The sequence below is a fragment of the Manacus candei genome, unplaced genomic scaffold, assembly GCF_025592945.1.
Source record: "Manacus candei isolate 608988 ecotype Guabito, Panama unplaced genomic scaffold, ASM2559294v1 h1tg000050l, whole genome shotgun sequence".
Classification (NCBI taxonomy): domain Eukaryota; kingdom Metazoa; phylum Chordata; class Aves; order Passeriformes; family Pipridae; genus Manacus; species Manacus candei.
This window is the reverse complement of record NW_026138098.1, coordinates 16596954-16610381: the sequence shown is the minus strand read 5'-3', so window position 1 is coordinate 16610381 and position 13428 is coordinate 16596954. Positions and strand designations below refer to the sequence as shown.

At 37.7% G+C, this 13428-nt stretch overlaps 1 protein-coding gene across 7 annotated transcripts in view; it reads left to right on the top strand.

The window, feature by feature from the left end:
• Nucleotides 1–13428, top strand: part of IDE (insulin degrading enzyme) — a 58782-nt gene that overhangs the window by 290 nt on the left and 45064 nt on the right. For 2 of the 7 annotated variants that reach the window (XM_051800546.1, XM_051800544.1), the window contains exons 2-4: nt 9952–10136; nt 11499–11706; nt 12440–12609. In XM_051800546.1, coding sequence (XP_051656506.1) covers nt 9977–10136; nt 11499–11706; nt 12440–12609 — 538 coding nt within the window. In that variant the 5' untranslated portion in view covers nt 9952–9976. Of the gene's footprint in view, nt 1–54; nt 270–9785; nt 9828–9951; nt 10137–11498; nt 11707–12439; nt 12610–13428 lie in introns of those variants that run through there. The other 5 variants (XM_051800541.1, XM_051800540.1, XM_051800545.1 and 2 more) reach the window with 5 other exon arrangements.

Below are 13428 nucleotides of genomic sequence, written 5' to 3'. Positions count from 1 at the left end.
GAGGGCGGACGGGACCCCGCGGGCGCCGGGAGGGATTGGCCGGGCGGCGGGGAGGCGGGCGGAGAACATGGCGCCGGGGAGCGGCGCGTGCTGAGCGACCGGAGCCGGGCCGGGCGGCGGGGCAAGGCCGGTGCTGGCGGCGGGGCCGCCAGGGCTATGCGGCAGCGGCTGTGCCCTGTGCTGAGCCGGGCTCTGCTGGGCTGGGCGCGCCCCTGGGCCGCCCCGGCCCCGCGCTTCTTCCCTCCGGGCCGGCGGCGCAGCTCTTGCGGGTACGGTGCGAGTGCGGCGGGGCCGGGGCAGGGCCGCGGGACCCGGCGCCGTGTGACCCGGGGCCGGGAGGCCGCAGAGCCCCCGCAGGGTTGTGTAAGAGGCGGCAGTGGGGCGGGGGCACCTTGTGCGGCGGGCGGGGAGCCGAGGGGGCTCGGGCCACGGAGGGGGACTGGCGGCGGAGCCTTCGCGGGAAGCCGAGCTGGGGGCGGCGGGGCCGGGTGTGCCGGGGAGGCCGGAGTCCTGCCCTGTGTCCTGCCGTGTCCTGCCCGGAGACCTGCCCTGCCGCTCCGGTGTCTGCAGCTGCACCTCCCTTGACAAAGCAAGCTTGGTCATCAGCCGTGCGGCTTTCCTTGCCCGGGGGCTTGCTTTATTGTTCCCTTCCTTCTTGGAAAAAACCCCATGAATTTTCATGTTGCTTGCCATGACTTCCTAAGCCTTAATTGTGGAAGAGGAAAAAAAAAAGTAAGTTTAAATTCTTTGAGAAGAAACTGTTATCAGTCACCCAAAGTTGCTGGGAGCGGCCTCTTCAGTTTGTGACGAGCCGTCTGGCACTGGCTTTGTGCGGGGCTTGTTTTTGTGTGTGTGTTACCAGTGTTACCAGCTCCGGTGGGGAGAGAGAAGTAACCTCGATCGAGGGAGGAGCGGGCGGGAGGCTTGGCATGACTCGCTTTTAGGGGCAAATTAATCTGCGTAACAGCTCGGCAAAGTTTTTCCAGGAAGAGAGCTGAATAAGGGACAAAGGCCAAGTTGTTTTCTTTCTTTCATTAATACTGTACCTTAGTAGCCAAATCTATTTTTAACACTGCACAAGTAAGATGCTACGTCAAAAGTAGCATCTTTCCGGGGAAAAAAGTGAGTTATGATGACTCATACTGTCAGTGCTTGCGTGTCAAAATTCGGATGCACCGTTATTGTTCATTATTGCTATTTATGCTTCAGAATTGTAAAGGTAATCCACAGTGCATATTCGGAGCCAATGATTTTTCTCAGGCTGTAGTTTCTCCTTCTAGATTACTCCTCTTGAAGCGTGTGAATATATGCAGTATTTGGACTTAACTTTATGTATGTGAGTAGGCCTGTTATGTTTTCTACAAGCTGCCTACAAGCGTGATTTAATCATCTGTTTAATTTTAATTGTGAATTAGGATTTACATAAATGATAATGAAAAGAGAGCAGGCATAGTTCTTTCATGTGATGATTTTTTTAAGATGTGGAAATTAAGAATTTTTTTTTCAATTACATGTTCTGTTTCCATTTCTGTATTTTGTTCATGTTTTCACCTTTTTTCAGCTTTAACTTTTCATAAAATTTTTAACCTTCATCTGCATGTCAAGCAGCAAGATAATTTCACAGTTAGAACTTCTTATCTGCTTTTTGTCTCATGTATGGCATTGAAGTGATCTGTTCTAGTTGGAAAGAGGTGAAGGATTCATGTATCCGTGTTTGCATGCTTTTTTGCTCCCTTTTTCCTTTCTGTCTTCAGTCGGTGTAAAGCTGTGTGTTAATCCCATGGATGAAATGGTACCTTCGGGAATTGATCAAACTGTCAAGCATATAACTTACTTTGCACATGAATACAGAAGGATTCCCCTACCCTGTTAGGTCCAGAAGAAAGAGGGAAGGGACAAGTTGTTTAGTACCTCCAGTGTTTCATTGAACTGGAAGGTATTAGGCCCCTAGCTAGGGTTCACTGCAGGTTACTGTAGAAATGATTTACTGAAAATACTGTCAGACCATTTGAGAGATCGCATATTAAGTTGATATTTTTTATATATTAATTCTATTGTATTAGATCCTTTTATAATAATTTTGGTATATTGATCTTTTAACAAGATAGAAATCATAAAGTTTGTAATAAAAATCTAGAGAAATTGCTTTAGTTGGTTTTGCATCTGGTTTTGTATTTGCATGTGCAGGGTCTGTCAATGCACATCTTTGTTTTCAGTTTTTGTGATATCCCTAAATTGATAAAATATGCTTATGAGATAGCACTGTGTATATGTAATAAGGTGATTTTGGATGGAGCTTGTTGAAAGTTGCTTTCTCTTAAGGTCTGACCTTCTGCAACTTGTTTTTAGAATGAGTTACACATTGCCTGAACAACTGAGATGGAAAAAAATGCTGTAAAGTTGAGAGTTTACTTACAGGGTTAGCAGTAGAACTAGAATTGAATTGTCCAAAATTGTAAAGACTAAACCAGCAAATAGGTGAACAGCCTATTTCAGCTTCCTTTGTTGAAACACACTCCTGACTCCTGTAAACTGCTCGTTTTTATGGGTTTGTGGATTATGTCAGAGCTCTAGTGTCAGATAAGCAATTGCTTTTATTGTGGGATTACAGTGCTTTTAATGATTCAGAATTCTGAAGTGCTCTCTGTTTTTGTTGATAGATCAGATTTTCTTGCCAGTTCTCTCATCTTTCTATGTATTACTTGGTGTTATGCACAAGTTTTAGTCTCATCTTGGTTTTTTTTAATTCAGATCTCACAAGTTTTTCTTTTTGAGGGTATAAGACAGATGGTAGCATAAAGTATTAAATGAGTTGGCTTTACAAAGAGTTTTGGGCAATCTGATGTGCTACTTGTAGATAAAATCTATGAAATACACATTAAGATACTGTTAGAATAAAGCACAGAGGTCTTTCCTATAGCATCCAGTTTGATGTTTCCCACTGTGTGTGCAGGGTCATGCACCAGACACCACCACTGTACTGGGGTTGTGGACTAAACCCTGCAACTGTAGAGTGATGAAGGAAAAATGTCAGGGAAGGAGGAAGAGACTCAGAACCCGCTGGTTTGCAAGTATACAAGGCATAAAACAATTAACTGAATTAATGAGTACATTTCTGAAGCAAATGTGTAAAATACATTTTCAAGCAGCTGGTCATGTAGCACAGAAATTAGTCTGGTCAGTCTTGTTCTTAACACTCAGTTTGAGACTGATGAAAATAATTGTAAAATCCACATTTGTGAAAATTCTGAAGATCCTATATTATGATGATTCTAGATTGTAACCAGATTCTATTGTAACCAGATAGTTTTACTTAAGTTTAAAAATTCTCAAATCTTTCAAATAATCAAAGGCTTCAAAACCCCTTTGGAATTTCCCTAGTTTTCAGCAATCTTGTAAAAAATTGAAGTGAAGAATTGCTAGGAAAAGACTAATTTTAATTGTTTTATTTCTGGTGAACATGGTTAAAGCTTGTTTACCTTGGAGGTTGTGTTTGGATGAATTGTTTGGGGCAATTTTCGAGGAGGTAGGGAAAGTAAGCTCAAGTGATGTAGAGATTTTTAAAAAGACTTGTTATCCTTTATTGCTGTGTGTAGAATCAGATTGTATAAAATCCTACCTTTTTGTTTGATTTTTTTACCCGGTGCTTTGGAAACTGGACTGGTCAACTTAATGAACATAGATTTAGGGCAATAAATCAGCTTTATGGTGTCTTTATTGTATATCCCATCTTGTTTGACTAACACAAGACTGTTGAAAGCACACATCATTTTACTTCTCAGGCCAATTGCCTGATCTTACATGTGAAGCCACCAGGCCCTTGTTTTTGCCAAGTTCACACGTGGTATTGTCTCATTAGTGCTACTGGTAATTCCTGTACACCAGTGTTGCACAGCAGTGTTTCTGCTGTCACGTTGGCAGTGAAGCCTGTGGCAGACCAAGTTTTACTGCTGTGATCTAGAAGTTGTAGAAGCTGGATTCTTTTGAGAACCAGAGCAAGGCAAGTGTCTGCCCTGGCCACCATCATTAGGAGGGAATTTTCTGAATCAATTATAGACTTGGCAAAAAGCTGCAGACTGAGGTTCTGAAAATGCTTTAATTGTAGCGTGAGTTTAGAATTTCTTCAAAATAAACTACATAACAAAACCTTATAAATATTCATCATCTTCAAACTTGCCTGATTTGGCATGATTAGTTGCTCTTAATAACTTGGTAGCGCTGATTAAGTCATTGTGGGTCTTTGTAGTTGGAGCCTTTGTGTATGAAGTAGTATGCTGAATTCCTGATGAGTTTAAAAATGATAAAATATGTTAACATTTTAAGCAGTTTATCTACTTATGCAGTCTGTCTGCCTGTGTATGCAGTTAGAATTATTTAGATCAGTATCAGGAACGTGTTGGGATCTCATACATTCTCTAGCTTCATGACAAGTAAATTCACAGAAGATTGATGCTTCATGGATGTTGAATAATGTGAAGTATTTTAATCTCTAAATGTGTAAAAGAAGGATTGCTAGGTTTGTCTGCTGGTGAACCTGTGACCTGAAAGAGTTATGGAGAGTCTCCTGAAGAGTCCTTTTTGGTAATGTTCGCCTGAATTGATCTAATTTGTTGATTTGGGTTTTGGTTTTTTGGTGGTGGTTTTTTTCAGGGTTTTTTGTTTTGTTTTGGTTGGTTAGTTGGTTTTGGTTGGGTTTTCTTTTTTTGAAATTTCTTGAGATTATCCTTTTTCTGCTCCATTTTTGTATTGCATTCTTGGTAACTACTCAAAACATTTGTCCGATTTTGGGAAAAAACTTTACTGCATATGGTTTAGTTTAAAAATATGTTTTTTAATTATAATATACAAGTGAATGGAGAAATTAAGAGAGTAGGTAGATTATTGATTGTCTTACTGGTAACATGATTGTTACACACACAAGGATATCACAGTGCCATCAAATTCTACTGCTATCATGAGCAGAAGTAGGTGCAAGAGACAAAGAGGAGGAGGAGTGAAGACCTGTGCAAGAGTGCAGATTTGTTGCAAAGCCATGAGCAGCTGAAGAAGTTCCTGGACTCCTCCAGAGTGCTCAGTTCAGTGCTGCCATCCTTGTAAGAGAGGTGAGAAAACTCTGGCTGGTGGTTCTGCAGCACCAGGCCTCCTGCCAAAGCACACAGCACTTCTTTCACTCCATGCATTGGCAGCTGGAGAAATCTTCATGTAACCAAGATGGATTAGTAAATAAGACAGAGAACATGTTACCAATGGTAACTCTGCAGGACAGAACAGAGAGAGAGGCTCTGACTCAACAAAGATTTCTCTTCACTCTGGTAAATGGTAAGCATCGAGTTGCATAAAATCTTCAGGTAAACCCAAATTGTAAGGCAGCTGATATAAATGGAAAGAAATGCAGACTGTCATGTCAAAAAAGTCTTGAAAAAGGCTTCGGAGATTTTGCTTTGGGGGTCATGTTTTTATTAGCTAGTCACATTCTTGCATTGAAGCAACCCTCAGGAGTTTCTGTTAATTGGTTTTCAGATATGGTCCTTTAATTGTTCAAACATTGAACTTAGATTTGATTACATTGGCTAATTTTTAATTAAAGTAAGTTTACTAAAATAACTTTGAGAGATGAAAATAGTGAGGTAGAATCATACATCACTTAATCCCACTCTGTAATGCTGTGTTTGCAGGTGAAACCTGGCATCCCCAGAGAGCCTTACTGGTTCCAAGGGACTGCCTGCCTGGAAATGATTACAAAAATGGAACCTCCAGGAACAGAATATAATTTCACTTCAAAGTGCTATAATTGAAATTTCAGCATTGGTTTTAACTGATACTTTTCTTGTACAAGTGAAATAATTTTGAGGAGAAGGAAGAATATTTCCTATTAATTGAATAGAGACACTGCTCTGAGTTCAGGCATTCCCATTCTTTTTTTTTTCTTTCGACGTTGGTTATCTTGCCAAGTGTAATTTTTGAGCCAGTGGAAGAATTTCCAGTGTCACAGTAATGCTTTGTATTTGTTCCTGCTGTCCTTGCTTATTTGGATCTTTCAGTGTTGCTTGTTTTGTGAAAGTAGTATGACAATGTATCTTTTAAATATTTTTATTTAAACATTTAAATGTTTATGTTAGGATATTAGCTTTGCAATAAGCATGGCATCTCCTTTATGGATGAATTGCTTTGCAGCAGCTGGTGCTCACTGTAGTGACAAGCAGAGCAAGTAGATACAGCACATGTACTTCAGGGCAGTGTCTGAACATGACCTTAGAAATTAACCTACTTCTAAAAAATAATGAGAAATACAGAATTCTTTCTGGTTTTATCACTTTTTTTTTTTTTTTGCCTGTGGTTAAAAGCAGTTCTGTTGTCAAAAAGTGGTTTGTAGAGTTTTAAGATTCTGGTCTGAAAGAATGGAATGTGGTATTCCTCTAAAGCAATTGCACTTAGAGAACTTAAAAGCTGCACAGGAAAACAGTCATATGAGGGAATGTTTAATATTAGGTCTTACAGTTTACTCCATAAGAAAAAGCAATGGTACAAAAACTCTCTCTCTCTCTCTAAAGTGAAGTTTCCTCACTTTTATATTGTAGTAACATGGCACCAGGAAGAACAGTACTTGAGCAGGAAGGTGTTGGTCTTGTTCTTCTGAGGTAGTGCCTTCCAGGAGTATGGCATAGTTGATCTGCTCTTGCTTTGATACAAATTGTCTGGCACTATTAATTCAGTTTGCAACAAAATTAGTCATGCAAACCCTTTTGAAGTTAGAGACTATGTTGTGTTCACAATGCCCCTTGACATAACAATGAAGATTGACATGCAAGTTTAAGTCCTTGGTTTGAAGGCTTAATTACTGGTTTTGTCCTTTTGAAGATTGTACCTTTTTCCTTCACTGAAATTTGACTACCAAGCTGGAGGTAGCCTATGAAGGAGACAGAAGTAGGGAACGATAATAACATGAAGTGGAGGTGTACAGCTTCACAAGACATCAATTGCAATCTCGTAAGGTTTCAGAGAAGCTGCGTAATTTGATGAATCACATTGGAAAGATGAGTCATCTGAACAAACAGTAAAGTTCTATGACTTAATGATATGGTGTAGAAATAACAAGGAGATATCAGATGACGAGGAAATTGTATAACATTTAAAAAAAACCCACAACTTGAGCAGCTTATAGTGTGTATGTGTCTTACAATAAGCAACTAGTATCTTAATGAGACAGAATAATCTAGCTGAAAACCAAGATGTCTTCCTTAGCAGATGTGAAATCAGGAGATTCAGAGACCTCCTTGTTCTCCTGCATACTTATATTTGTCAGTCCAACTTGTGTGCAAATCACTTGTGTGCAAGTGAAAAACAATTAGGAACATAGTTACTGATTTTCATATATGAAAAGCAGTATCTATTCTCACTTCATAAATTTTACATAGTATCTAAAGTTGAGTAGAGTATTTCTACTTAATACTCTAAACTTTGAACATGGAGGCATTTTTTAATTGTTAGCATTGTTTGTATCAGTGCTGTTGATGCAGAGAAACAGAGATGTGCAGTACTTGGAGTTGTCTTTGGATTTCAGTGGTATCTGCATTTTTTGGAGGACGGAAGCCCATAGATGTTCCAAGCAGGATTAGCCTGAGTAGAGGGTGAAACCAGTGGATAAATGAAGGTTTAAATGAGAGTGTAGATATATAAATTTAAATTCAGCATTTCAGTTATTGTTTAGTGATTACATTTGGCTGCACTTTTTTTTTAAAAGTAATTCACAGTGCAGGAACCATGTTTTACTAGTGGAACTATTTCCTTCTAAAATGAATTGAACTGCACTTATATTGAACTGTAAAAAGTTACTTCATAATCTTTATGGATTTTGATTAGAGACATTCAGATTCTTATTATTCATTGATGCTTTCTAAGATGAGTGCTTCTATTTTCTTTTTGGATTATAATTCCTGTTTGTATTTTAATTTTTTTCATATTAGGACGTGTTATAATTTAAGCATATTTAAAAGTTCCAAAGTAATATTTTTACTTCTTTCAGAGGTGTAATGCTTACTTTACTACTTCGGGTTTTTTTGCAATAATGTCTTCTCCAGTTTACATATGTGTGTATATATATATATATATGTATATATATATATATCTCCTTCTGCAAACATAAATCGAGTCTTAAACAAACTTTCACTCTGCTACAAGTAAAAGCTTGATTTAGTGTTTGTGAAACACTCGTTTTCATTGATTCTGCCGTAGAAATTATGTTCACAAACTTTCTATCCTTAAAATGCTGTTAATAATAAGCTCTTTATTAGCCTCATTATGATATCTAACACCAACAGTGATGGCACTGCTTCTGCTGGCTTCAAGTTGGCTGTTGTTTTTATACCATGGAGTCACATGAATAAATTTGAAGGAGATGATCTGGAGGGACAGTAGCTTTCAGAATTGCTTCTCTTTTTGAGAATGATAACAGTATTTTAGGAAGGAGATTTTATTAGCTGACTCCCTTTCATGTGTAATTTTAAACTGTAAGTAAAATATATAATCAGATTTTCTTTTTCAGAGTTTTTTGTCACGTATCTGTAACACTGAGTATGCAGTTGGTTTGCTAGCTAGAGAGTTGATTAAAATGTCATAAGTGAGTACCTTGAAACAATCTGTATGTTGAGAACTTTGCAGTCCTTCACGTTGTACATCCCCTAGGGCCTTAAGCTTGTACATAGTTTTAAAACTTGGAGGAAGTTCCTTGAATCGTACAGCCTGAAAATGGAAAAGAAATGCTGTGAAACTCCATCTTATCTATGTGATACAAACAAATTTCTCATGCCTGTGTGTATGTATTGTGGTGGGGAGTGGGACTTGGAGCTGGTTTATTAAGTGAAATGAATTCAGTGACGACTAACGAAGCCCATGTAGTAAATTGTGCAGCAATACACCAAGCAATGTTTCACCACAGGAAAAGATTGAGTTTTGTTGGTACTATATATTTATAGAACAGACCCTGTTCTAAAACCCTTCCTGTAAAACAGTTAGAATTCAGTGGCTGTTACATACAGGAATCCACCATATGAATGATCTCAGAGCGCAGCTTTCTGATTTCCCACGTCTGGGGTTTGTGCTCTTTTTGTGTGTATTTGTGGTTTGTTTGGACGTTTTTATTTCGGTTTTGTGTTGCTGTTTGTTATTTGTGTGTTGTTTTTGTTTTATTTTTAACACACAGTCAAGGGGTTCTACTCTACCTCCACAAATATCCTAGTCTGAATGTCTTACCTCTTCACTTGGCATTTAAAAAAATGTATAACCACGGTTTATGATTTCAGAATCACACTTAGTTTCTTAGCATTTCAAAATTGTGTCATTAAAGAAGCGTCTCATAGCATCTGTTAAACTAATAGTACAAGTTTAAACGTGTGAGACGGTCTATTCCTGTTTATCATGACAGTTCTGCAGTGTGTTTGTATTTTAGTGGCAACATTGCAAACAGTGTTACCATTTCTTGCTTGAGTGTACAAATCCAGTAATCTGTTAGTAAAATTTTGTTTATCTAGCAATCACAAAGTTACAACATTCATAATATAACCACCAATTCAGACACCTGAGATACTTTCTTGAAGTTTTGAAAGTATACTTGAGGTAGCGGTGTATGCTTCATTTAATTTAATTTTATCATAATCGAATAAGGGAATGACATGTATTAAGTTTGGAGTTTTTTAAATTACCAGTAGTATGATACTTGAAGCATTCAGTTATGTGATCTACATTTTTGTTATGTTTCTTGGTCTTCAGGATTTTTTTTGTTTTAACAGCAATATCTTTCAGGATCTGAACTATACTTTTAGGCAAACTAGGTGAGTTTTTTGCAGAATAGAACTTCTTGATGTCAGTATTGCCCTGTACTGTCTAACATAATATTAAAATAGTTGCAAGGCTTAAGTAAAATTAATAAGTGAAATTTCTTCTGTTTTCTTCAAGGTTTCAGAAGGAGACAAACAACAAAATGAACAATCCAGCTATTAAGAGAATAACAAATGAAATTATCAAATCACCTGAGGATAAACGAGAATATCGTGGACTGGAACTGGCAAATGGCATTAAAGCTCTTCTCATTAGTGACCCCACCACAGATAAGTCTTCAGCAGCACTTGATGTCCACATAGGTATTTAATTCATGCTGTGTTCATTATGTCATTAATAAAAATGTGTAAGGTTCTGGTATCTTGATTGCAAATAAACTGACAGGAGTGGTATGCAGTTGGCAGCTTAGCCTTTTATTGTAATTCGGAGTTTAATTCTTTGACACATCAAGTTGAAAATTATTAGAGCTAACTAAATGCTCTTACTGTACTCTGTGTTTACTCAAGTGTAGCTCAGTCAGTAGAGAGATTGCTTTTAACCATGAAGTTTCGTGTTATGAAAGATCTTTTGTAAGCAGGAAAGGGACGGGTGTAGGTGCAATTATTTTAGACAGCTCCATCTGTCATGTCAGACTTGCTTTTTTCATGTTTAGTTGTTGATGTGTAGAGGTGAGAAAATGCTATAATGCTGGAGAAGTTGGAGAGGCTCTCCCTAACTCCAATGATGCTTGTGTGCAAACAAATACTGGAAATAGAAGGGGAAGGCAGTTACTTTGACTGTTTGGAATAAAGCAAGCCTTTCCTTATATTTGAGGTATTTCTCAAGCTTGTGTAGTTTTTCACTTGCTTGGAAAGTATGATGCACCCACACATAACTACAAACTCTTACCAAGTTTGTAGCTGGGAGCTCTTGCTGCTGTTGGTGTTAGGGGAGAAGTAATAGAGTAACTTCTTCTGACCTTTTTTATTATGGAGATAGCAGTCCCAAATCATTGCCTAGTTCAGAGGATCCTGCATGTGGTTTTGTTTAAGTATATGGCAATAATAGCCAGCTGCTGTGTCCAGTTTGTGTGTGTGTACTGGAGGAGATGTATCTGTTGCCTTCATCTCTGATCTCCCATTGCACACTCCAAAGCATGACTGCCAGACTCAAACTTCCGTGGTTTTGTCTTCCATTCTAACAAATCATTATTGTCTTATAATTTGTTTGCCTTCACACCTACTAGCTGGTCATCCATAGGTGCTTGTGTTCAAGCAATCACGGGTTATTTTTTGTCCTGGATAAATACCTCCTTAATTATGGTTGGCAGTCACTGCCTTTTAACACAGTACAGTCAAGGTATAGAATTTAGAACAGTGTGATCTGCCAGGTCTTTACAGATTATGAGTCACAGACTTCAATTGAAAAGTTGCCTGTATAAGGAAGTGCAAACTGATTTGAAGAGGCAGGTTGATTATTACTAATTGATTATTACTAATTCTAATTTTTAAAATTTTTTTTAAGATTAAGTTTAGTTGACTGTAGTTACTCAAGTGCCTGCTTACAGCTACAGAATTGATACATAATTACCTGAAGCAATGAACTGTAATGTAGAACATCTTAAAAGACTTAACGTTTTAGTATTAATTTTTATGAATGGTTACATGAAATTTTTCTTTCTGTAGGATCCTTGTCTGATCCCCCCAACATTGCTGGGCTTAGTCATTTTTGTGAGCATATGTTGTTCCTGGGAACCAAGAAATACCCAAAAGAGAACGAGTATAGCCAATTCCTAAGTGAGCATGCTGGGAGCTCAAATGCTTTCACGAGTGGTGAACATACCAACTATTACTTCGATGTGTCACATGAACATCTAGAAGGTGCACTAGACAGGTAAACACATTTTTTAAGATTTACATTTTTCTCCTGTAGGTTTTACTTGAATTAGTGTAAAAGTTTTTTGCTAGTTCTATTGTTATGATATTAAAAAAAGGGTTGAGAGCATTATCTTTTGTTAAAACTGATAACCAGATTTTTTCAGTTTAAAAGTCTTGCTAAGATTTATTTTTCAGCTAGCAGAGTTCTTCACTGAAGCAGAATTTTTTAAATTTAAATGTCGTGTTTACAGTGAGTATTTTTGGAAATGTGGGTCACAGAATATGATCATGAATTTAGGCATTGATAGCAAAAGCAGGGTGAAGTCTAGAAATATATTAGGATGCTTTTAGTAAAGGGAACAGGACAGAAATTGAAAAGTGTGTAGTCAGTGAGGTAAAGAATGAGTTTACTTTGGCTTCTCCCTGGATGTCTGACAAGATATACTTGATTTGTGAGATTAAGAGCCTCCTGCAGTTAAACCTCAAAACACTAGAAAGTTTCAGTGAGAATTGTGATGCAGGGTCCTTATTCTTTTAGTACCTTGTATGATGAATGTGTTGTCTGCATTTATACATAATTGAGAGACTGAGAAATAAAGATATTGAATCAGTGTCAAAACTTACAGAATTTATAAGTTCTGCATTAAAAAAGAATGTATTCAGTTGTTTCCAGGAGATACCAAGCTTATTACTTTTCTGTTACCATTTATGTACAGTACTCTTGATTGAATTAAAGTTTTTCTCTTTAGATTTGCCCAGTTTTTCTTGTGCCCTCTGTTTGATGAAAGCTGCAAAGACAGGGAAGTGAATGCTGTTGATTCTGAGCATGAGAAGAATCTGATGAATGATGCCTGGAGGTTGTTTCAACTGGAGAAGGCTACTGGAAACCCCAATCATCCCTTCAGTAAATTTGGAACAGGTTTGTCAGAATATAATTATCTTTCACTGGAGTTCTGTGTAACATACATAGTAGTATTGTTTATATAAAATTGCTAAAGACAGACTGAAACAATTCCCTTTTTTTCCTCTCCATACATATTTATCGTGGTGCTTTATCACATTTTCCACATCATAAACCAAGCAGAGCTAGACAAAAGCATAGGAAACAGAGAGATCCAAGACTTGGAGTGATGAAGCAACCTTTATGATTCTGATAATTACTGCAGTGAATGCTGTTTTCCAGTTACTGGATTTGTCATAATTTAGTACTGTTAAGTCTTCGTACATAACAAAGTGAATGAATTTTGTTTAAATTGTTGTAAACCACATGCTCTTTTTGTTAACTAACATTTAGACTAGGTGACAGTGACTAGGTCAAATCAGAAAGATCAGCAAAGTGAAGGGAAAATTACTGAGTAGGAATATAGAAACAACATCTTACCATAGAGCACAACAGTAGGAGATGGATAGATAAAATGATCTTGCACATATTCCAATCTTATGACTGTATTTTTTTGTTCAGGCTTAATTATTCACAGAATGCTTAGTAGCAATTTAAAATAAACACCCCAAAACCCGAATTTAAAAAGCATTAAAGTGAGATACCATAGTTATAGTCAAAACCACAAATGTTTGATGCTTTGGTAGAAGTTTAAATGTTGGGTGTTTTTGTTTTTTTTCCATAGAAGTTACTTTTGACATGAATTTATTTTTTAATCTGTCAAAGTAATACAGCTGCACTGTTTAATCACTGAGCATCAATGTGTTTTGTGGCTGGGTCAGTTTGTACTGTGAATAG